The following is a 25,792-nucleotide window of genomic DNA, read 5'->3' as shown; positions in this document are numbered from 1 at the left end:
ATATAATAACAAGACAGGTGGCGTTTCTAACTTAGAAAATACTTGTAGAACAATTAAAAAGAGGGAGAAAAACTATTTTATTATAACTAAGATAAAATTCAGAAAGTGGTATGTGCAATATCCAACATATTTAAAGCACAGGAAGTCTGGTTACATAAAAGACAATGATGATCAGAAATGATGACAAGTTAACTGTAGGCATTTAATTGCTTTCATTAAACAAAAAAAAAGGTGACCTTCCTGGTGGTTTAGGAGGAATATGGTATGAAGTGCTATCACTTCTAGTACTTAATCTCGGTCATGGTCAAGACAATGATGTGGAAGAAAGTTAAACTGGCAATTTGAGGACTTGTTTCCATTGGAGTTCAGGTAGAGATGTGCAGAGTGATCATTTTGAAACCTTAATTTCCTTATGTGCAAAACATCTGAGTTAGACCAGATGATTTCTATCAGATCAGATCAGATCAGTCGCTCAGTCGTGTCCAACTCCTTGCGACCCCATGAATTGCAGCACGCCAGGCCTCCCTGTCCATCACCAACTCCCGGAGTTCACTCAGACTCACGTCCATAGAGTCAGTGATGACATCCAGCCATCTCATCCTCTGTCGTCCCCTTCTCCTCCTGCCCCCAATCCCTCTCAGCATCAGGGTCTTTTCCAATGAGTCAACTCTTCGCATGAGGTGGCCAAAGTACTGGAGCTTCAGCTTTAGCATCATTCCTTCCAAAGAAATCCCAGGGCTGATCTCCTTCAGAATGGACTGGTTGGATCTCCTTGCAGTCCAAGGGACTCTCAAGAGTCTTCTCCAACACCACAGTTCAAAAGCATCAATTCTTTGGCGCTCAGCTTTCTTCACAGTCCAACTCTCACATCCACACATGACCACAGGAAAAACCATAGCCTTGACTAGACGAACTTTTGTTGGCAAAATAACGTCTCTGCTTTTGAATATGCTATCTAGGTTGGTCCTAACTTTCCTTCCAAGGAGTAAGCGTCTTTTAATTTCATGGCTGCAGTCACCATCTGCAGTGATTTTGGAGCCCAGAAAAATAAAGTCTGACACTGTTTCCACTGTTTCCCCATCTAATTCCCATGAAACGATGGGACCGGATGCCATGATCTTCATTTTCTGAATGTTGAGCTTTAAGACAGCTTTTTCACTCTCCACTTTCACTTTCATCAAGAGGCTTTTGAGTTCCTCTTCACTTTCTGCCATAAGGGTGGTGTCACCTGCATATCTAAGGTTATTGATATTTCTCCCGGCACATTCTAAGAAAGAAGTATTATTGGCACCCTTCTGTGTCACTGTGGGAATAGTCACAATAACCAAGAGATGGATGAAATATAAATACCCACTGAGAGATGTCTGGATAAAGAAAATGCAGTATATCTATAAAACAGAATATTATTCAGCCATTAAAAAAAAAAAGGGAATTCGGTCATTTGCTATAATACAGATACACTTTGAGGACACTGTGAAATGAGACAGTCACAAAAATACAAATACTGTATAATTCCATTTATATTGTTATTGTTTATAGTCACTAAGTCATGTCACACTCTTTTGCAACTCCATGGACTGTAGCCCACCAGGCTTCTCTGTCCATGGGACTTCCCAGGCAAGAATACTAACAGTGGAGTGGATTGCCATTTCCTTCTCCAGGGGATCTTCCCGACCCAGGGGTTGAACATTCATCTCCTGCATTGGCAGGTGGGTTCTTAACCACTGCGCCACCAGGGAAACCCCCTCCACTTATATGGGGGCATCTAAAGTAGTCAACCTTGGGACTTTCCTGGTGGTCTGGTGGTTAAGACTCTGGGCTTCCACTGCAGGGGGTGTGGGTTTGATCCCTGGTTGGTGAACTAAGATCCTACATGTCACGTGGTTGCAAAAAAAAAAAAAAAAAAAAAGTTGAATAAAAAAAATTTGAAAAATAGTAGTCAAACTCATAGAAATAGAAAGTAGACAGTGGTTACATCAGGGGCTGGGGGAGAGGGGGAAATCGGGTGTTGAGGGGTATAGGGTTTCAGTTCTGTGAGGCGGAAAAGTTTCAGAAACCTGATGCGAAGTAATAAACACACTGTGAACACAACTCTACTGACCTGTACACTTAAAACCGGTTAAGATGGTGTATCTGATGCTACACATTTCTTAATGCAATTGAAAAAAACAGTATAACTCATAGCTAGTACTGTAATTCATGAGCCAATTCTGGGAAACAAAGTTATGAGATTTATTTGACCCTGTGGTTTCTCAAAAAAAAAAAAAAAAAAGATTATGGTATGACTTTTTATTATCCATGTACGTGGGCATAACAAGAACCACAGTAATGGAAGTTGAGGGAGCCAGAGCAAGATAAACCTGGGGTTGAACGAACTTTCAATATCAGCCGAATTCAGAAAGGCTAACAATTAAACCACCATCTGAGAGGCTGATCTGGGCTCCTAATGCTGCCAAGAGCCTGAGTCCAGCTTGGTTGTTCTGGACTGAGACACTGGCAGCCTCAGGCCAAAAGTCTTTAACATCCAGGGATGGGCAGGTAGAGGCCAGGGAAATGTTTTCAGGCACATTATTTTATAGAAAAAATATTCAACATTTAATTTCTGAGGCATAGGACAGAAGAAAGAGGTTTAGACTGAAGCAAAGGGAGGTTAATAAAAACTAGATGACCTCCTCAATGGTAAGGTTACTTAAAGAGCAGAATATATAATCAAGAAGTTGTAGATTCTCTAATCCTGGAGATTTTTGCAGAATCCAAGAAAGGAAGAAGGGACCCCTGAGGAAGCAAGGCAGTGCAAATAAGCCCTGGAGCCCCCTTCAAGTTCTCTGTACTCTATTTTTAAAAGCAACACCTCCTTAAAACACAGGGATAAAATACAAAAGAAAATCATTAGTGTTTCAATTGAATGCACTTTAACAATTTCTATGTAGGTCACATTTTGCTGAGAATTTTCTTAAAGTTAATTTCAGACTTTTTATTTAGTATTCTTACAAACAGCAGCTATTACAGAGGACAGATAGTCTGTGCCTTGACTACAAAGTTGAAACTCTGATCAATGACGGGAGGTACCTATAAATCTAGATCCTGAATGTCCAACACTAAATATGGTCCTGCTCAACTTCCTTGCACTGGAAGCATATTTGTTCAAAACAGATCCTGAACACAGAGATTCTAGGAGTGGGAGTGGGAGACTGAGCCGTGGGTAGGGGGATAGAGAGTTAGAAACCAAGGCGTATACAAGGAGAGACTGAGACCCACGAGCGGAGGCCAAGTTAGGTCAATCCAAGTCGTCTTTAGGACGGCTTCATGAGCTCTTAGTAAAAATGCTCTTTCTGTCTGGGATCAAATAATCTTGGGGCTGCTGGTGGCCAAGAATGTTACTATATGAAAAGGTCTTCCCTGAGATGAAATAAAGGAATACAGCAAAAATACAGAATGGGGGAGAGAGAGGGTGCAGGCGTGTAAACAGGTCTGTTATGTCCTGTTATCTTGTGAACCTCTGCGTTCAGCCACATCTGAAGCCTTTGATTTACTGGTTTTATAAATCAAAGAATTTTTTTGGTCCTTTAATTGGGCTGTGACTGTCACCAGGCTTCCCAGGTGGCTCAGTAGAAAAGAATCTGCCTGCAATGCAGAAGATGCAGGAAACATGGGTTTGATCCCTGGGTCGGGAAGATGCCCTGGAGGAGGGAATGGCAATCCACTCCAGTCTTCTTGCCTGGGAAATCCCACGGACAGAGGAGCCTGGTGGGCTACGGTCCATGGGGTCACAAAAAGTCAGACACGACTGAAGTAACTGAGCACTCAACACAAAGAATTTTAAGTAGAATATGTTGAAGGAAGACTGAGCAGGAGAGTACTGGGAGAAATGGAGCAGGAAGAAAGGACTGTGGAGGGATGAAAAAGGAGCAGTGTCTTTGGTGCAGTTAAGATCTACATGAGGTAAGGAGACTCTCCTAAGTGTAAGGAAAACAAAATAGTAGAAGAGACGGAAAAACCGTCTTTGAAAAAAGGGTCAACTCTTATTTTCTGGGCACATGGCCAGCCATGCTCTGCCATTCTCCTCTACTTGAAATATTTCATGTCTTTATATTGAACAGGAGGAGAATCCTGTTATAGTATCTAAAGAGATTGTTTTTTACTATGAAAATAATTTTCTGCAAACTTTCTCCATGTACCTTAATTATAATAAGGCACAGTATTATCATCCAAAATAGTTGAACAGATGTGGACAAAAAATAAACTTCTATACTTCTTTTCTTGACTTTCCCCCACCTGAGTCTCTGGGAATGCTAGACAAAGGGCTGGCATTTTCCTCATGCTATCGAGTCTCCAGACTTGGCAATACTTTTGTTGAGGTAATCATGTGGTTCACTTTTCAAAAGAATATAAAGAGCTGTTCCTGATTCCCCTTCTAAAGTCACACTGACATGGAACAATCAAAGTAACCCATTATCAGAGAATCCCCTGCTTTGTTCAAATTATAAACAGCAATGGGCATCTCTGCTGGGAATTCGAAGACTAGACGAGTGTGGGTGAGCGAGGCATGTTGCTAACAGAACAAACCACGCTTGCTTGATGCTTTGTTTTAACAAAGACAACATAACTAGTGATTACAGTTCACTCGGGTTTTGCGCTGATCGTCAAAATGCTGACAGTCACTTAAATCACTCACTGGGTGGAATAATCACCCTGAAAGGAACCGAGAGGGTACAACTTATATTATAAAATGGAATTGAGCATACGAGAGGTATTAACGGGCGTGGTACGAGAGATCTTTGTCAGAAAACCAGAGATGATAGAAGGCATGAATTAGACATCAACTGTACCAGGGACTCTTAGTGACATGAACACAACAGCGAAATGGTGCAATTACAGAGTTGAGCATAACTCTGAGAGCATGTCTTTCCCTTCTTGAGAATAGTTGAAGCCAGGTTAGCCCGTGTGGATCACTCAGTGGCTTGCTGTAGAGGCTGTGTGGAACCTATTTTGCCTTGTGGAACCCTTTTAGAATAGAAATCTGGACTGCTGTGCTGCCAAAGTAAGAGACTGCATTATTAAATATTAGACTTGGATGACCCACCAAACGAGAGGACTCCTTCCAGTCATCACTAACACACCAGCCCAAGCAGCCCTACGTTTCAAGAGTCAAAGGAAACTGGGACGGGAAGCATTGGGTTCCTCTTCAGAGCTGTTTATTTTGCAAGGAACAAAAGGGAAAGTCAGCTCCTCCCTGGTTTTTTTGTTGTTGGTGGTGGTGGAGTGAGGTGAGTCTGGGAGATAAAATGGCTAATTTCAACTTCTACTCATGACAGGTTCCGTGATCTGAAGGGATCATAAAGTTGAAAGCCTCTCAAGGGTATCCACTTAGGCAGAGTCTGCTCAGACTAATACTGCACCCAAGTTATACATAGTAGATGAATATATTTCTAAGAGTAAACACGTACAATTTTATTATCAGCTAAAAGCAATATTTTCTATAATAAAAGTATAAAAATAAAAATATTATCAAAGAGCAGTATTTTAAAGAGATTTCTAAAGCAGAATACCTAACATCAAAAGCCCCCTCCCTTCCATCCTTCTTTCTCACCCCCTGCTGACCCCCAGGACAGCTACACAACCTGCGGGAGATCATAAGTAGTGAGCATTCAAAAGTCTCCTAGACTGTGCCCGTGAGACTCGTGTTTCAGGAAATAATTTACTCTAGTTTATTTCATCCACATCTTCTCCCTCTTGGGTCTGGAAATCATGGTTCATCAAGTAATAATAACTTTTCAAGAGACAGTGATAAAAAATAACTGTCTTTGAAGTTCACAGTCCAAATAATATAAGCTTTTCCTTTAATAATCTTCTAACAGTTCAGTCTAATATTAACTTCAGAGCTGATTTAGTTTCTTTCATGTTCTTGCTGTTATTTTGCTATTTTCTATCCTGTTTTTTGTCCCTCCATTCATGCGTTCAAATCTGCCATCTCCTTTATTCCTTCTGCATTATCGTTTTTTCTTTGCCTTTATTTTAACTGTTTAACACTTCTTAACTAATGCTTTTAAAAAGTATTTATGTTATACTTAATGAATAAATTTTGTGTCCCAAAGTTTCGAAATTATTTTGAAATAACTGATCATTGCTCCTTGATAGAAAAACAGGTTTCCTATTTTCACTTCAGACCCTATGCCTTAATTCCCCTGAAATGTATAATGAGGTTATCTTTTAGCCATCTCTTATCTAGAATAACTGTTTTTCTCATTGTTTTCTAGCACCTTAAGCATTTCTATCAATATAATTGTCTTTTTAGATACTTTTCATTTTTTTTTCTATCAATTAAAATGAAAACATCAACCAAATACACAACTTTGAGCTCCAAGACATAGTTTCTACCCTTGAGAAATCATAAGGAGGACAAAATATACTGCTTTCTGTTCTTGAGACATGGTGTTTCTATCTTACATGATTCTGGGTTTCTAAGGTTTAATGTCAAGCTATGCTAACATGGACCTTTTTTGACTTCCCATGCCCCAACACACAGAAGTCAAGATTTCTTCATTTCACAGAACCACAAAGTACCAGAGGCTCAGCACAAGAAGAATCCTTGCACGGATCTTCTGACAGTTTGGACATGTGCCCATACAGAGACGTGTAGACACTCTCTCATTTCAAATGAATGTACTCAGCCTAGTTTCTCAGCTGTCCCCACAAGATCCACCCCACCAATACTTACTCTGGGACGTAGAAAGACTGGAGAAAGCTGACTTTGTTCGGCCTGCTAACCATTCCAAGCTCTCGTGCATGTTGGCCAAGGCTTTGAGGTCGCTGACGTCACAGAGGATGTCTTGTGGAGGGATTAATTTATCACCCAGGTTCCCAATAAGAACTTCCGACTCCTTGCCAAATGCTGCCCTGCACAACAAATCAGAAGCACATTTTACTTACAGTCTGGAAAAGACAGAGGGGGCAAGACTTTCTAATGCTTGTCTAGCAAAGATGGTTGTTATCATCACTATCTTATAGCATGCTGTTTTTCCTACATTCTGTTTTGTCAGAACATCATAATATACATATACTGGCATTATCATATGCATATACTTTCTCCTGTTGTAAGAGAAAGAGTTATTGGAAGAACGAAGACCCTGATGCTTGTACTCCAACCAGGGTGGGCCTGATTATACAGTGACAGTCCTTGAGGATGGCTTCAACACCTGCCCTTTTGTAGGTTTTCCTCTTGCCTCTTCTGCTATGAAAGCTGAATAATAGCTTAGGGTGTTAAGTATATACATGGTTTGAAGGTGATTATAATATATGAAACAGCCATATTAACTTGGCAGCTAGAAAATGTTTTAAGCTGTTCAAAAGCAAAGAGGGTCCAATCTCTTTAAGAAAGTAGATTATAGTTGAAATGGATGACAGGCCTTATTCATTGATTCATTTTGTGCTTGTTGCTCAGTCGCTCAGTCGTGTCCGACTCTTTGCAGCCCCATGGACTGCAGCACGCCAGGCTTCCCTGTCCTTCAACACCTCCCAGAGCTCGCTCAAACTCATCTCCCTTGAGTCAGTGATGCCATCCAAGCATCTCATCCTCTGTCATCCCTTTGTCCTCCTGCCTTCAATCTTTCCCAGCATCGGGGTCTTTTCCAATGAGTTGGCTCTTTGCAGCAGGTGGTCCAAGTAATGGAGTTTCAGCTTCAGCATCTGTCCTTCCAATGAATATTCAGGGTTGATTTCCTTTAGGATTGACTAATTTGATCTCCTTGCTTTCCAAGGGACTCTCAAGAATCTTCTCCTTGTTCTAAAAAGGATTGGAGGCAAGGAAGCTATAAAACATCAAGGCATTCACTATTTGGATAGAGAAACCAGTACAAATCAGTGAGGGATCCTTTAACTGGCTGGAAAATATAATCAAGCGCATTTCCTATACAGTCCAGTGTCTTCAAAATGTTTCTGTGGTTTTCTTGTGGGGGGAGGGGATGGGTTGAAAAATCAAGTTACACGAGGTTAAAGAAGAATGACATTGGAAGTGATCGGCCACTGTACAAAAAGAGGGATGGAGGCTCACACGGTTAAGTGTTTCAGCTGCATGATACATAAAAACTAACCCATATTTCTCTTTCTTTCAAAAACATGGCTGAAATGATACAAGATGACTGAAAATGTTATGGAAAAAAATTTCTTTTTGGAAAAGGTACACACAGGTAAATAGAGATGGTGAGAAGAACAGGTGCCTGGAGTTTTCTATAAGCCCCAAAGTGTTTAAAACTCACAATACCTTAAGTGAACAGAAGCAAGAGTATTACTTAAGAACAAACCAAAGTAAGTTTCAAGCAAGCAGTGATTATTAGCAGCTGACAATATGGTCAGAACCATGCTTAATTGACATACAGGCATGCAGTGCCCAGCACTAAAGGCGGACACTCAACGTTGAAAGAAGTAACTGCTCTGAATTAAATGCTTATTAAATCATTATTAAATGCTACCAAAGAGTGGCTCATGATAAGACTTCTTGTTTCAAAGGAGGGTAACTTTTTAAAATTAATTTATTTGTAATTGAAGGGTAATTGCTTTATAGTATTGTGTTGGTTTCTGCCAAACATCAACATGAATCAGTCACAGGTGTACCTATGTCCTCTCCCTAAAAGAGGGCTGTATTTTTTTAAGGAAAAGTCACAGTTGATTGAGTTGGGTAAGCAGTGGCTACGGAGGCAATAACACTGCTGTGGACAGAGCATGGGAACTTTGTGTAGGCACACAAAAGAAACATCAGGGTCATGTAACAGGTCTTGATGGGACTCAGAAGTCTGAAGTTCTAATAAGTTTCAGTTTCCTTACCTGGGAGACACACTCTCTTTGAATAATAAGGGTTACAGCACAGGTTTCTAAGTCAGGCAAACCTGGGTCTGAGTCCTCAAACTGCCACTCACTTGCTGTGTGATGCTGCTTAACTGCCCTGAGCATTGTTAGCTGGGGCTAATAGTACTGCCCTCATACGAAATAATGTAAGAAGCTGATGAAGTGATTTAAAGATCTTCACTGGGAAATTTTCCATTATTACAAAGTAGAGCAAAGCATATATATAATCACCTCCCCTGTAGCCATTGCTCAGCTTTAATTACTAGCAACCCATGGTGGTTCCTGGTGGCTCTGATGGTAAAGTATCTGCCAGCAATGCAGGAGACACCAGTTGGATTCCTGGGTTGGGAAGACCCCCTGGAGAAGGGAATGGCTGCCCACTCTAGTATTCTTGCTGGAGAATCCCATGGACAGAGGAGCCTGGCAGGCTACAGTCCATAGGATTGCAAAGAGTCGGACACGACTGAGTTACTAACACTCTCACTTTCACATGGTGAGTACTGTTTCATTTATTCAGATCTACTCTCCATCCCCCTTGGAATATTTTGAAGCAAATCATTCAGGTAAAGTTAAATGCATAACACAGTGCATGGAACTGGATGAAAGCTAATAAGCTGTAGTCATTATTATTCTTAAGTCTGTTGAGATCACAGGTTTATTTACTGTCAACCCAGGGTATGCTGTGATGAATAAATTGAAATAGATGAGTGATCAGAAGTAAATAAATTAGATAGCAAGGGCTAGTTTTACAAATGGAACCTTGTAACATCATAGCAAATGTTGCCATGTCTCAGAGTCCAGACTTCTCAGAATCTTGAAGAGGTAAGTCACTGTGACAGAAACCACCAGCTGCCTACTAGACCGCCAGGCTGCCACACCTTCTCGGTCAAAGGATCTTGACTGCAGGAAGCAACGTCCCCAATGTAAAATCAAAACAAACCAAACCAAAACCCTGCTCACTTTCCCAGCCTCTCTTGTGGATGTGGCGGTCAATGAGACATAAATTGGGATCAGGAAATGGGCTTCTGAGAAAGTTCTTCCAAGCAGTCTTAATGGCAGGGATTTCTTTTGCCTCCCTCTTTCTGAGTGCAGCCGTGAAGAGTGAAGCTGCAGTAGCTCTTCTTCAAATAGCAGGTGACCTTGAGTATGAAAACCACCCTGGGAATAACAGAGCAAAGGCAGGAGGACACAGAGGCACCAATGACATCATTGAACTGCCATGCAGCCCCAGATGATACATTTCTGGGCTTCGTGTTATAATAGGAGAGAAAATGAAACCTTATTTGTCTAAGCCACTGCTATTGCAAGTTTCTGCTACTAGCAGTGAAATGTAATTTCAACTGACACAATTATCTAATTAGCATAAGTGATGTCATCTGCAGAAAACTTTCCCTGAATTTAGATATCCCTACAATCGAGTTACTGGGGAAGGCAAAACAGTATCTCCTCCATGATTTGAGCCCAGCAGACAGTCATAATATCTACCCCTTGGCTGTCACTCAGTCAAGCTGTAAATATTTAGTTTTCTCAATCCATCCTTCTACATCAACTCTCTCAGTCCCTTAATCATCTTTGATAGATATAACACACAAAAAAATGCCTCTGAGCTGGGTGGTTAAAAAGCAACAAGGGAGGCAAACTGGCTTTGAAAAAATAGGCTTGGAGCCATTTTTATGCATGTAGGTGTAACCCTGGGTGGAAAGTGACAATCAAGACAAATGTATTTATGTAGCAGTCTAATCTTCTTATCTGGGGATCTCTGGGTTTAGGGCATGTCTGCTGAGCACTGCCAGCACTCGACACCTATCCCATTCCCCTTTGGCTCACAGATTTGCTTAACTCCCTCCGACGGGAAAGCAATAGATGGAGAAAAATACAAACTGCCTCGTGTTGAATACATAGTAGACATCTCATTTGACAGGAATCCATAATCACCCCCTAACAACCTGGAGAGAGCACCACAACCATGACATGGAGAATAAATGATTGACAGCTAGAGCCATTTCGCACGAAAAATCATACCTTCGAGGATTCATGTGTGTCCAAGAGTCTGGTGGACGGTTTTTACGTGTTACAATAACCTTAAGGGGATGGCTCTAGCTGCTCAACTACAGATTTTTTTCCTATACCCTCTAATTTATTAAATAAATTATGGCATATCCACACTATGGAAAACTATGCAATCATTAGAAATTATTAAAAAAAAAAAGAAATTATTAATACATGGTACCACAGAAAAAAGCTTGATACTGCATACTTTTAGCCATAATATGCAAATGAGTAAAATAAACTGTTATAAAACTGTATGCATTGTATATATAAAAGGAACAGAATTATGTATCTATGTGAACCGAAATAAGATTGGATATGTATCAGTCAAAATGTTGCATGACTCGATTATGCTGTGTGCTTCTCTGTATTTTCTATACTTTCTCCAAAGGACACATTTACTTTATAATTAAAAACGAAAAACTGAAAACCCTACAAGTGAGAAAAACCTTTCAAACAGATGCACCAAGCATTTTAGCCTGGAAAATTAGAGTATTTGGGTATTGCAGTTATTTGAGCCAAAGTGAAGGCAAGTTTGGTTGGTCTCAAATCTGGTTTGGACCGTGGCTCCAGGCCTGCTCAGCCTGCAGTCAGTAGGGATCCTTTCCACACTGTAGGTGGGAATGTAATTTGGTGCAGCCACTGTGGAGAACAGTTTGCAGGTTCCTTAAAAAAAAAAAAAGACATATCATATGATCTAGTAATCCCACACCTGGGAACATATCCAGACAAAACTCTATTTGTGTATTCGAAAAGGTACACGCACCCCAATGTTCTTAGCGGTAGAATTTACAATAGCCAAGACATGGCAACAACCTAAGTGTCCACCAACCGTGGAATGGATGAGGAAGATGTGGCGTGTATATCTATATATGAATCTTACTCAGCCATAAAAAAGTAAAATACAGCCAATTGCAGCAACATGGATGGCTCTAGAGATTATCATACTGAGTAAGACAGAAAGACAAACATCATAAAGTATCACTTATAAAAGTAATACAAATGAACTTATTTACATAACAGAGAAACACACAGACATAGAAAATAAATTTATGGTTACCAAAAGGGAAAGGGGGTGGGGATAAATCAGGAATTTGGGATTAGCAGATACACACTACTGTATATAAAATAGATAAAGAAGGACCTCCTGTATAGTATAGGGAACTACATTCAGTATCTTGAAATAACCTATGATGGAAAAGAATCTAAGAATCATCTGTATCTATACCTGAATCACTTTGCTGTACACCTGAAACATTGTACATCAACTATACTTCAATTTTTAAAAATATGTTAAAAAAAAAAAAAAGATGGTGGTCAGCGTCTGCCTCAGAGGTCTCACTGTCAGGATGATTGCCTGCCAGCATCCGGGTCAGCAGTGTTTCCTCTTTCTAGATCTGAATTTTTATTTAGCCTTCATCTTCTTTTTATTATGAAAGCACATTATTTAACGAAGGTATTACATATGTTTGTGTGAAATGGGCAGCAGAGTAAATCATTACCTGGAGAAGATGAAGTAAGAAGTGTTCAGTTATGGCCCAAAGATTATCTGGCATACCCAGGAACAGACATCAGAACCCAGCACTCACTGGTTCAGTCACTGAACCCTATCTGAGAAGTCACTTTAATCATCAGTAGGCCAACGCACTCACAGAAGCCTAAGAAACTGAAGGAAGAGTGTTAAACCTGTTACGTTTTATTTTACCACACAATTATAATCTTTAAAGAGCCTGAATCTGACAAGAATCCATTTAAGAGAATTTTGCCGAGAGTGTAAAACCTGTTTAACTCAATCTTACCACACAATCATAATCTTTCAAGAGATCTAGCTGACAAGAATTCGTTTAAGAGAAGTTTGCCAAAGATGCCGCAAACTGTCTCCATTTAGTCATTAAGTAATTGTTTTTTTTCCCTGAAATCTTAGGAAGGAGAAAAAAGAAAGTACACTTTCAGCAGACTAAATGGTGCTTATGAAGGAAATAGCACAAATAGTTTCAAAGCGATTTGCAGATCGAGGCTATAGTTGACCGCATATCATATATGCTCAGACCCTCTCCATTCTCCAAGTCTTCTGTTAGTACCACTGCTTCCCTTTGCTGACTCTGCTGTAAGAATACTTCTCCCACAAACAGGAAACACTGCCCAAAGTCCCCTGTGATCCAGAAGACAGCAAGGGGAAGACACAGCCGGGCTCAGATGGAGAAGCAGGTCACCAGACTCCTTGTGTCCTGGAGGGGGCAGTGCTGTACCCACACGGAGCACGGAATTGCTCTCCTGAACTGAAGTGTTTCTAGCAGCACCATTATCAGGAGATTCACTCAAGCTCTTATTCGCAATCACAATATCCTATTCAACAATGTTTCTGGCCAAGAAACTTCTTGGGTGAAAATGGCTGATGCAAGATTCATCTACGGTCCAGTTGGGAGACAACTTTTACAAGGCTGGAGTACTTTGACCTAGAGACCAATATATAGTGCTGTTTTATTTTCCCCCAAGAAAATATGGATCTAGAAACCCAAGGGTTAGAAGTAGGAATGATCTCTCTTCTCATTATTAAAACCATGCATGGAGGTTCTGTTACTGCTCTCACAGCTTTGGGCTAAACTGGTCTCGAGGCACTCAGGAAGGAATGCTTCCACCAGAAAATACAACAATGACTAAATTACATGGGAAAGAGAGACTGTCATCTGGCTATTTCAGGTTTCTCACACTACTGAACAACAGGTGGAGAAAGGGGTCACTTTGATGCCTGGAAGGACTGATCTCAATTGCCAAGGGCAAATTTAGTTGCTTCTATGCAATAAAGGCAGAGGGCACTACATCAGATTCACTGGAACCCCTTTTAGTATTTCCAGGGCCATAGTACCAATAGCTCCTGGTGACTCAGATGGTAAAGAATCTGCCTGCAATGCAGGAGGTCCGGGTTTGATCCCTGGGTCAGGAAGATCCCCTGGAAAAGGAATGGCTACCCACTCCAGTATTCTTGCCTGGAGAATCCCATGGTGGTGGTATGCCCTTATATAAGAATTGTTAACCTTGTATTAGGCAGAAATACCAAGTTTTAACAGATACAGAAAAAAAGGGGTGAACCCTGAAAGCCCTAGGCTTGTCTTCCCTAAGACCCATTCCTCACTTTTGCTCTGCTCTATATCTGGAGTCAGGGGCTGACTCTCTGCAGGCTGTGTTCCAGGTTCTGACCACAGGGGACCCTGATGGGAAACTGAGGGCTAAAGGGAAAGGGGAATCCAGGGCTTTTCTGTTCTTTCCCTCCCCTCTGCCTCAAGTGATGTCTCCAGCAACAGACGCATCTCCTTCTTGGTTTTAGCATCTACCATGCTCCAATTCCTTTGACTAATTTGTGTTCCAGTAAAAACCTCTTCCCCTTGGCCCTCCAGCTAAAGGGAGGCAGAGGCTTCTGTGAGAAGGGGCTCTATGGGTTCTCTTAATGTCCCCTGTTCGACACTCAGATCCTCATTCTCCTATGAAACCAATTCTCTCCATTTAAATCCAACTTGAAGGAATTTAAGGGAATGTCGTCGTTTAGTTGGTAAGTTACGTCTAACTCTTTTGCGACACCATGGACTGTAATCTGCCAGGCTCCTCTATCCATGGGATTTCCCAGGAAAGAACACTGGGGTGGGTTGTCATTTCCTTCTCCAGTGCATCTTCCCGACTCAGAGATCAAACTTGCATCTCCTGCACTGACAGGCAGATTCTCTACTACTGAACCACCAGGGAAGTCCAAGTTAAGGGAATTTGGTTGTTCAGTAGCTCAGTCGTGTCCGACTCTTTGCAACCCCATGGACTGCAGCACGCCAGGCTTCCCTGTCCTTCACCATTTCCCTGAGTTTCCTCAAACTCATGTCCATTGAGTCAGTGATGCCATCCAACCATCTCATCCTCTGTTGTCCCCTTCTCCTCCAGCCTTCAATCTTTCCCAGCATTAGGGTCTTTTCTAATGAAAAGGGATTACTTGAAGGGATTTCTGTTTTCTGGGAAAGACCTTGACTTATACCAGACCTAGTAAGATGTCTGACCATATTCAAGGCAGTTGGAAGTTGATTAAATTCTTTGGCATGGGATTAATTAGTTCTGTTCTATAGGTAGAGAAACTGAGACATGTTAAGATAACCTGTAAAGATCACTTCACTATTATCTGTCAGAGCTTAAACTGATGAAGGCTATAAAAAGGTTAGGTCACCTACCTAAATTCCTAATAAAACCGAGTGATTCTTATGAGATGTGACAATGACACTTCCATCTATCACTCCTGCTTTTTACAACTGCTCAATCTTCAACACTTTCAAAACCTGTCTAATTTGTCAGTGTCAAAAATAATGGAGGTGGTAACCATTCTGAAGAGTTCTTTACTCAGGTCTTCAAAAACTGCCTTTCTAAAATGATCCTGGCTAAGCCCTCAAAAATAGGAAGGCATAAAACAGCTTAGTTATCGATTATAGTATTTTTTTCTTCCTAGAGACTGCTAAAACTCATCACTAAGTCTGTCCTTCAATGGTTTTCATCAGAGATGATCATGTGAGTAGCTATTTTTCATATTTAATAAGTAATTGCTCCTCTTCAGAAAAGTGTCTCCTCTTTCAGTAAGCACAATCAAGGATTTGTCATTTGCTTTCTTTGTTTACTGTCTGTCCATGATTTAGAAACTTGCAATACTCTTGATACACTTGCCAATTAAATATATATGTGTGTGTGTGTGTGTGTGTGTGTGTGTGTACACGCACATACAAATACAAATTTTTTTGGTTACAGGGAAATTGGAGTTTCTGGGTTGCATACTCAAAGATGTCAGCCAAAGAAATTAACCATGACTATTATTAAGGTGTGTTGAGGGGGTGACCACCAGTTGATTCCCTTGTGCTTTTAAATCACCTTGTTCACTGGGACAAACATAAAACACTAGACTCAAGGAATCATGGTGCTTTAATACCGAGATGGATCTTGGAAAATAGTCTAAACCAGAAGCCATAATCCTGGCTAGACATTAAAAACTTAACTAGGGAAGCTTAAACAAAATACCTGATGCCAAATTTGACTTGTAGAAATTTTTATTTAATTGGTCACAGGTGGGGCTCGGTCATGGGCATTTTTTTTTTTTTTGATAAATTTTTTTTTAAAACTCAACATTCAAAAAACAAAGAACATGGCATCCAGTCCCGTCACTTCCTAGCAAATAGATGGAAAAACAATGGGAACAGTGACAGACTTTATTTTCTAGGGCTCTAAAATCACTGTGGATGGTGACTGTAGCCATGAAATTAAAAGATGCTGAAAGAGTAACTACGACAGAGCTAGACAGCATATTTAAAAGCAGAGACATCCCTTTGCTGACAAAGGTCCATCTAGTCAAAGTTATGGTTTTTCAAATAGTCATGTATGGATGTGAGAGCTGGACAATAAAGAAGACTGAGTGCCAAAGAACTGATGCCTTTGAACTGTGGTGTTGGAGAAGACTCAAGAGTCCCTCGGACTGCAAGGAGATCAAACCAGTTAATCCTAAAGGAAATCAGTCCTGAATATTCATTGGAAGGACTGAGGCTGAAGCTGAAGGTCCAGTACTTCGGCCACCTGATGCATTGGAAAAGATCCTGATGCTGGGAAAAATTTAGGGCAGGAGGAAAAGGGGATGACACAGGATGAGATGGTTGGATGGTATCACTTAATGGACATGAATTTGAGGCAACTCCAGGAGATGGTGAAGGGAAGGAGATGGGAAGCCTGGCATGCTGCAGTCCATGGGGTCACAAAGAGTCAGACACAAGTGAACGACTGAACAACTGAAATAGAACTCACATACCACAAAATTTACTCATCACAGTATCAGACAATCATACAACTAGAACATTTTTATCTCCTCCAAAAAAGAAATCAGGCTTCTCATTTATTTCCAACCCCAGCCCAAGGTCATTACTCATCTACTTTCTGCCTTTCTAGATCTCCCTATTCTAGATATTCACGTATAATTCCTATTCATATAAATGGAATCATACAATATATCATCTTTTGTGACTGGCTTCTTTTATTTAACATGGTTTCAAGGTTCATCCATATTGAAGCATGCATACTATTTCTTTTATTACCAAAAACTATTGCATTGGGTATGTCCCATTTTATCTGTTCGTCACTTGATGGATATTTGGATTATTACCATTATTTGGCTATTATGAATAATATTGCTCTAAACATTCACATCTAAATGGATGTATGTTTTCATTTCTCTTGGGTGTATACACTAGGAATGGAATTGCTAGCTCATACACTAACTCTAACCTTTTGAGAATATGCCAGACTATTTTCCAAAATTTTATATTCTCACCAATAATATTTAATGGTTCCAATTTTTCACATCCTTGCCAATACTTGTGATTACCAATCTTTATAGTATCGTTATCTTAGTGGACATGAAGTAGTATCTTTTAGTTTTGATTTGCATTTCCTTGATGGCTAATAATACTGAGCATCTTTTCATATGCTTATTGATTATTTGTGTTATCTCCTTTAGAGAAGTGGCAATTCTGACCCTTAGATTATTATTATTATTTTTAGATTATTTTTTAATTGGGTTATTTATTTATTATCAAGCCATGCCTTCATTATCAGATATTTACTAGGAATCTACTATTACTCAGGCTCCATCCTAGTTCCTGTGGTGGGTTCAAAGTCCCCTAGAATCACTTCACAGTTCCCTAATATGCCGTGACCCAGAGTTTGAAAAATGCTGCGTTAAAATCTGGCTCTGTGAATGTGTTCCTTGACTGTGTCCCCTGAAGATGGCAAACTTCTATGAATCATTTTAAAGAGAAACTGAGGCCCATGGCAGGAGATGTGCTCACTGCACAGCTGCAGCCATGATGGAAGCAGAGCTGGTTTTTGTTCTTTTTCACTACTCAGGGCCACAAGCCATGCTGCCTCTCACAAGTTTCAGTCACTCTAACATTTCTCTTTGCCTAGGGATTCACCAAGAGACATAAAAATTGCCTCTTATCATGGAATTGGACTTTCTTGAAGACTCAACTCTCGTGCTAAAGGATGTGTGCACACACACGTGCGCACACACACACACACAACCGGAATACAGGCTCAAGAATCAAGGGTGGGTGTTTATACAAGGGCTTAATTTCCAAAATACACAATATCTCACACAATTCAATAACAAAAACATTTTTTAAATGGGCAGAAGACCTAAATAGACATTTCTCCACAAAAGATATACAGATGGCCAACAAGCACATTAAAAGATGCTTAACATCTCTAAGCATTCAGTTCAGTCGCTCAGTCGTGTCCGACTCTTTGCAACCCCATGAACCGCAGCACACCAGGCCTCCCTGTCCGTCACCAACTCCTTGAGTCCACCCAAACCCATGTCCATTGAGTCGGCGATGCCATCCAACTATCTTATCCTCTATCGCCCCCTTCTCCTCCGGCCCTCAATCCTTCCCAGCATCAGGGTCTTTTCAAATGAGTCAGCTCTTTGCATCAGGTGGCCAAAGTATTGGAGTTTCAGCTTCAACATCAGTCCTTCCAATGAACACCCAGGACTGATCTCCTTTAGGATGGACTGGTTGGATCTCCTTGCAGTCCAAGGGACTCTCAAGAGTCTTCTCCAACACCACAGTTCAAAAGCATCAATTCTTCGGCACTCAGCTTTCTTTATAGTCCAACTCTCACATCCATACATGACCACAGGAAAAACCATAGCCTTGACTAGATGGACCTTTGTTAGCAAAGTAATGTCTCTGCTTTTGAATATGCTGTCTAGGTTGGTCATAACTTTCCTTCAAAGGAGTAAGCATCTTTTAATTTCATGGCTGCAATCACCATCTGCAGTGATTTTGGAGCCCAGAAAAATAAAGTCAGCCACTGTTTCCACTGTTTCCCCATCTATTTGCCATGAAGTGATAGCATTAGAGAAATACAAATCAAAACTCCAATGAGGTATCACCTCACACATGTCAAAATGACCTGAATCATAAAAAGTTTACAAATAATAAGTGCTGGAGAGGATGTAGAGAAATGGAAGCCCTCCTGTACTGCTGGTAGGAATGTAAATTGGTAAAACCACTATAGAAAGCAGTATGGAGATTCCTCCCAAAATTAAAAATAGACCCAGAATATTTTAAAAATTGAAAATATGACCCAGATATTTTACTCCTGGGCATATATCCAGACAAAACTCTTAATTTGAAAAAATACATGCACCCCAGTGCTCACTGCAGCACTATCTGCAATAGCCAAGACATGGAAGCTACCTAAAAATGATTGAATAAAGAAGACGTGGTGTATATATACAATGGAATACGACTCATCCATAAAAAAGAATGAAATGATGCCATTTGCAGCAATCTGGATGGACCCAGAGTTTACCATATTAAGTCATAAAGAAAAAGACAAACACCATGTGATAGTATCACTTATATGTGGAATCTAAAGCATGACACAATGGTATATGAAACAAGACTTACAGAGAACGGAACCATGACGGCCGAGTGGAAGAGGGTGTTGGAGGAAGGATGGGTTGGGAGTTTGGCATTAGCAGACTCAAACTATTATACACAGAACGGATAAGCCACGAGGATCTAATGTATAGCATGGGGAGCTATATATTCAGTTCAATATCCTGTGATAAACCATAATGGAAAAGAATATGAGAAAGAATGTATATATAGCTGAATCACTTTGCGGTACAGCAGAAATTGACACAACATTGCCAATCAACTAAACTTCAATAAAATCATATTTTTTAAAAGTTGGCATCTATAGATGAGGGATGGAGTGAGGGAACCTGGCTAAAGACATATGGAGAAGTAGGGGCAGGGGAGGGCGGGAAGCCAGGGCTCAGTCTCAGGCTTTTCTCCACATTCTGTACCCCTGTTTTGGGTCCCAAGTAGATGAGGAAACTGATATATCAGTGTGTGAAGTCCGTGAAAATTTCCATGAAAACTGGTACTTGCTAACAACAAGAAAAGAATGAATTGCGAAGTAGTGCATTATTTTCAAGCTGATGGCACCGCTCAGAGTTTTGATATAAACTCAACTTGGAACAAAGTTGCAGGGGAAATGCTCTGTTAGCTTGGAACATGAATGCATCTTTCTTTAGCCAAGCCACTCAACAAGCCTGGTTACTAAGTCTTCTTTGCAGGATGTTGTCAAGCAACATGGGATATACACAATAAGGTACCAGTTTGTTTTTTGTTTTTTTTTTTCTGTAGGTGCTGTGATTTCCAGAGGTGTGTGGTTTTTCCACCAGGAGCCACTGTAAGTTATGCATTCCTATAAACAACAACAGATGTCCATAGAACATCTCTTGGAAAATAATATTTTTAGAAGAATATATATATGCATGTACAACTGAATCACTTTGCTGTACAACAGGAATCAACATTGTACCTCATACTTCAATAAAAATAAAGAAAAAAGAACATTTCTTAAGCTTCAAAACAGATGATCAATACATAAGATTAAAATAACCAATAATTACTTATTGTTAATTGAAAATATACTCTGGTTTTTCAACTACCAAGAATGATGACAGATTTAAAAGTAAAAATGTATATACCATTGAACTTCCTCATTAACTATTTCAGCTTATTGATGATTCTGGTTATTCCTCAAATTTCCATACAATTTCCTTTGGAAAAAAAATTTACATCTGTTCAGAGCAGAGACATTAAACAGTTGATTTCAAGCAATGGCAATGATTCGAGCTAAGCAACCAAGTGTCATGTTTTGAAGGTAGCTCTCTGGGGAAGGGATTAGGGAACTGCTGGGGGATTTGGAGGAAGACAGAGAGAGGGGAACCTCAAAGTCAAAGTAAACTACTACAGAGAAGAGTAAAGCTTTGCATAAAATTAGCAGAAAAATACAGACAGATTAAGTTTTTTTTTTTTTTTCCAGGGATAAAGAGAGGTTAGAATGACTGTATTTGTGGAGAACCGGTGAACTGGCAGTGAATAATAACAGGGTTGGAGGACGTGTGGAAAAAAAATTTTAAACCAATAAAAATTTAAAAGCTCAGTACTTATTGGTCATGGTTAAATAGCCAAGAACGATGAGCAGTGATCCCCTGTCCCACCCCTTCTCACCTTGGACTTTCGTCCCAGAAAGAAGCACCTACAACTTAAAAAAAAAAAAATTCTGTTTCTAATTCTTTCAATGTTACATCCATCTTTTTATATAATCTGTGAAAACCACTACTCACTGATATATACATTTTATGAATGTATGAGGTGAGGACATGATTGGTAAGGAATTATCTTATTTATGTCTCTCTGGCAACTCCCTGATTATACCAATTTCCCCTTCAGAGTGCAGTTGTGTTATTATTTTTAGTTTTTCTATTGGTCTCTTTTACAATATATTTATATATTATCTTTGCCTCTAGCAGCTGTACTCACTATGCTCTAAGTTCTTATTTAAGTCCCCCATGGACTGTGAGCTCCTAATCTAGGAGGGATGCAGGGTGGGATGAAGAAAGGGAGAGGGTTATGGGGGCAGAGATGCTGGAGGAGTTCATACCTGAGCTGTATCTTGAGAGCTGAATGGGACAGGCACAGGAAGCAGGGGTGGAATGAGCAGGAAGAGGAATGGACATGGGCAAAGACATAGAGGGAGGAAAGAGCATGGTAGACTGGGAACCTGAAAAGGTTCAGTAAGACAGGGGTGAGAAGGCCAAGAGTCCTTCATCATCTGGCAGGGAATTAAGCCTGCAGCAGAGAGCAGCCACCAGTAGAGATGGTCCTAGGGGGAGAACACCAAGTGATGGCTATGGACTATCTCATTCATGTTTGCCCCTGTTGTAGGAACACCTCTTTCTGCTCCTACCCCAGAGAGATAACAGGTATCCTGCCCACCAACACAATGTCACAGAACATCATTCTCAGCTTCACTTTCTGAAGGGCTGGGTAAGACTAAATTGGAAGGATTAACTTATAAATTTTATTAAGACTCCAGATGAGAGAAAGAGGGATGGCATTAAATGTGTATCTACGTAAAAAAAAAAAAAAGTTAAATAATTCCATGACCTAAAGTGAAACAAAAAATAAAATGCAGAAATACTGTATTTTGACTTTTTAATGGTACTAATAGATAATCATAATCCTCGAATAACTGTCTCAATAGACTAGCATTTATGCACTGCATTGAGGAGATTCACATTTTTTTTCATTTGCTGCCAATCTTATGCTAACAAGAGTCATATCATTTTGATATAATAACAAAGTGCCTAATTCAATCATCTTGAAAATTAATTGATATGTTTGTAGCTGAGCCTCCAGTTAATTACCTTTTTTGTTTAATTTTGAAATTTAAGTCTGCTTCTCATCCGGTCTTGTCTGTCTGTGTCCTACATACATCTATGACCTTCATCTTGTATTATGGAGAAAAAAAAATTCTTGCCAAGCACTTTCTGCTCCTGTACTTATTCAACATATTCATATTTTCTGATTCATCTTTCCTTTTATAATTATATTTTTAAAGTCATATTAAGTCTTCAGAGATAGTAGAATAAATGTCTCTCTTCTAATGAACATTTTGTTAGAGTTAACTAAAGTCTTTCCCCCCCCTGCATCAGATCTTCAAATTTATATCAAGATTCTTCAATAGCTATAGTTATCAAGAACCTTTTAAGTCATTGCTTATATTATTTTGAGAACCTTGACATTTCCAAGTGGAATTTTTCTGACACTTATTTTGTTCTACTTTATTAATACTGATACTTGCTTACATCTAAACACATTCCTAGGCCTACAAGATTTCTACTTCTATTAATTGTTAAATCTCAGCAGGAGGAAGAAAGTAAAGAGGTGTGAAGACCAAGACAAACCCCAAATAAAACAAAATGATTAATTAATGGCAGTGCTGAGGACTAGAACTCAGACCTGTGAGCTTCCAAAAGGAATAAGCTTTTGGGAGGCCACTGAAAGCATTTTCTTGCAATTAAGGCGACTGGCTCACCATTCTTCACATTTTATTTTAGTTTTTCATTTGAAGAGTGAATGAGGGCTTCCCCGGTGGCTCAGTGGTGAAGAATCCACCTGCCAATACAGGAGACACAGGTTCAATCCCTGGTCCGGGGAGATCCCATATGCCTTGGAGCAAATAAGCCTGTGTATCATAACTTTTGAGCCTGTGCTCTGGAGTTTGGGAGCCACAACTACTGAAGCCCATGTTATAATTACTGAAGCCCGCGTGCCCTAGTGGAGAAGGCAGTGGCACCCGACTCCAGTACTCTTGCCTGGAAAATCCCATGGACGGAGGAGCCTGGTAGGCTGCAGTCCATAGGGTCACTCAAAGTCAGACAGGACTCAGCTACTTCACTTTCACTTTTCACCTTCATGCACTGGGGAAGGAAATGGCAACCCACTCCACTGTTCTTGCTTGGAGAAACCCAGGGATGGCAGAGCCTGGTGGGCTGCCGTCTATGGGGTTGCACACGACTGAAGCGACTTAGCAGCAGCAGCAGCAGCAGCATGAAGTACTAGCAGGGTCCATGCAAAGTAAAAATACAAACCTGTTTTCTGCTTTTATTCTGATTCTTTCATTAAGCATCTAATATAAAACTCATGCCAAATAAAATCTTAGAAATTGTCTTGCTCTTTGGAAAGAATATTTGGAACCAAAATTGCTGTTCTTTAAGCACTGAGTTCATACAGCTCAAAAAATAACAAAAATCAGTCTTAATAAACATATCACTCATTTGATTCTCCAGATGAAACAGCTATCTTCTAAATAAAAATAACTAAAAATCTCCTTTCATTTTCTCTTCCTTGTTCAGGTCTGTATCACACATTACCTGAAACCAACATAATTTGCTTTATATCTTTTTAATCTTGTCAGCCCCTTTGTATCCTTCTTTTTTCCAACAATGATTGATTTTCTTTTTTCTCTTCTTTGATTAGGCAAACATATAATTCAGAGGGAAGTAAGACAATCAGTTTTAGAGCATGTACATTCCTGGTATCATTATCCTGTCTTTCCCTCAAACAGTTGGATATTCTGTTAACAACCTGTTACTGAAAGGGAAAAAATGGGCAAAAATATAATACACAAAATACAATTAATTCTAATAATAATGAAGGGTAAAAGTATCTGTATGATAAATTTCTGCAACAAAGTGTGTGTGTTAGTCACTCAGTTGTGTCCAACTCTTTGCGACCCCATGAATTATAGCCCACCAGGCTCCTTTGTACGTGGAATTCTCTAGGGAAGAATACTGGAGTGGGTTGCCTTTCCCTGCTCCAGGTGATCTTCCTGACCCAGGGACTGAACCCAGGTCTCCTGCATTATAAGCAGATCCTTTACCATCTGAGCCACCAGGGAAACCCATTAGCAAATAACTATTAAAATATCAGTCAAGATTATGATGGTGAATGCAAATGAAGGCATAACTCAAATGTCCAAAAGTAAAATTCTTGGCCAATTTAAGTCTGGATGATCACTGTGTGCTAGCTCTGGGAACCAGACTACTGGGGCTCGAATTCTAGCTCTGTCAACTTAGTGGCTCTGCAAATTCGGGGGCCGTTATTATTTAAGTTCTCTGCACCTCAGTTTCCTTATCTGTTGAATGAGAGTAATAGTGCCTGTAAACACAGTCCATGGAATTCTCCAGGCCAGAATACTGGAGTGGGTAGCCTTTCCCTTCTCCAGGGATCTTCCCAACCCAGGTCTCCTGAATTGCAGGCAGATTTTTCACCAGCTGAGCCACCAGGGAAGCCCTATTCAGTGTCACTCCCTGTCAACTCTGATTGTTGTAATAGATTAAACAATTTCATAGAAACTTAATGCTTTATCATTCATTTTGCTTCATGCTGGAGTTCCAGAACAATTTGTAGGTTTTATATATTCTTTAACTTTTATGACTTGAATATTCTTTTCCTGGTCAAGTGGAGAAGGGAATGGCAATCCACTTCAGTATTCTTGCCTAGAGAATTCCATGGACAGAGGAGTCTGGTGGGCTACAGTCCATGGGGTCATAAAGAGTCTGACACGACTGAGTGACTAACACTTTCCTGGTCAAGATAGATGTCAATTACATCCTTCCACTTCAGGATTTTCAAACCTGGCTGTAAAGTAATGATTCTTATTCTTTGAAATTATGGGGCCCTGAGTGAAATGGGTGTAACAAATTATGGGGGACAGGCTCTAATACATAGGGCCTCCCCACCCCTTTACTTCTTCCAACACCTCATCTCTTCTGTTAATTACATCTCCAGAAAGCAGGGCTGCTTTTATCAGTGGCTATCCACTGATATCAAAAGGATAACTATATACATATATAAGACAGGTACAAAGACAATGGGCTAGAAAGCCTGCTTTCAGCTACTTTGGGAACAAAAGGATATTTGCTATATTTCATTTTTCTATTAAGGCCCTGGCCTGACCTATTTTTCCCCCTTTATTCAAAGTTAAGCCAGGAAATAATACATTTTATTTTTTTTAGTTAAAAAACGAGAATGGAAAAGGGTCTCATTTAGTAATGAAGGGAACATAACCTTTATTCAATGCAAAGGGCACTGGAGTCTATATTCATCCAGGCGCCAAATAGCCCTCTAAGCTTTAAAAACTAATTACAGGAGGAGTGTGTGATTTTTCAGTCTTTTTGGCTCATGCCACGCTCCTGTGGTACTCTAACGTGCTAAATCAAGGCTCTGTCAACTCTACCACATTGGAATATCAATGAAGAATGTCCCCTCCACTTACCTTTGGTTTCAGGATAGAGAATGTGATAGATTAAGAGAAAAGAATCAATCACATATAAAGCAAAATAGACATAAAAAATTATTTTTCTTCTATTAAAGCAAACAGAATGTGTTTTTAACCCATGTTTATTTGCATGCAAAAACACGAACAAATATCTAAGGCACCTTGTTCAGCAAAATAAACCAGA

The 25,792-nt window shown here is 40.0% G+C and overlaps 1 protein-coding gene across 3 annotated transcripts in view; it reads right to left on the bottom strand.

Annotated features, from left to right (window-relative positions):
- EXOC4 (exocyst complex component 4) overlaps positions 1 to 25,792 on the bottom strand; it is an 800,870-nt gene that overhangs the window by 113,831 nt on the left and 661,247 nt on the right. For all 3 annotated transcript variants that reach the window (XM_061414736.1, XM_061414737.1, XM_061414738.1), the window contains one exon: positions 6,719 to 6,897. In XM_061414736.1, the coding sequence (XP_061270720.1) occupies positions 6,719 to 6,897 (179 nt within the window). The remainder of the gene's footprint in view (positions 1 to 6,718; positions 6,898 to 25,792) is intronic.

The sequence above is a fragment of the Bos javanicus genome, chromosome 4 (genome assembly GCF_032452875.1).
Source record: "Bos javanicus breed banteng chromosome 4, ARS-OSU_banteng_1.0, whole genome shotgun sequence".
Taxonomy (NCBI): Eukaryota; Metazoa; Chordata; class Mammalia; order Artiodactyla; family Bovidae; genus Bos; species Bos javanicus.
This window is presented reverse-complemented; position numbering and strand designations above follow the sequence as displayed.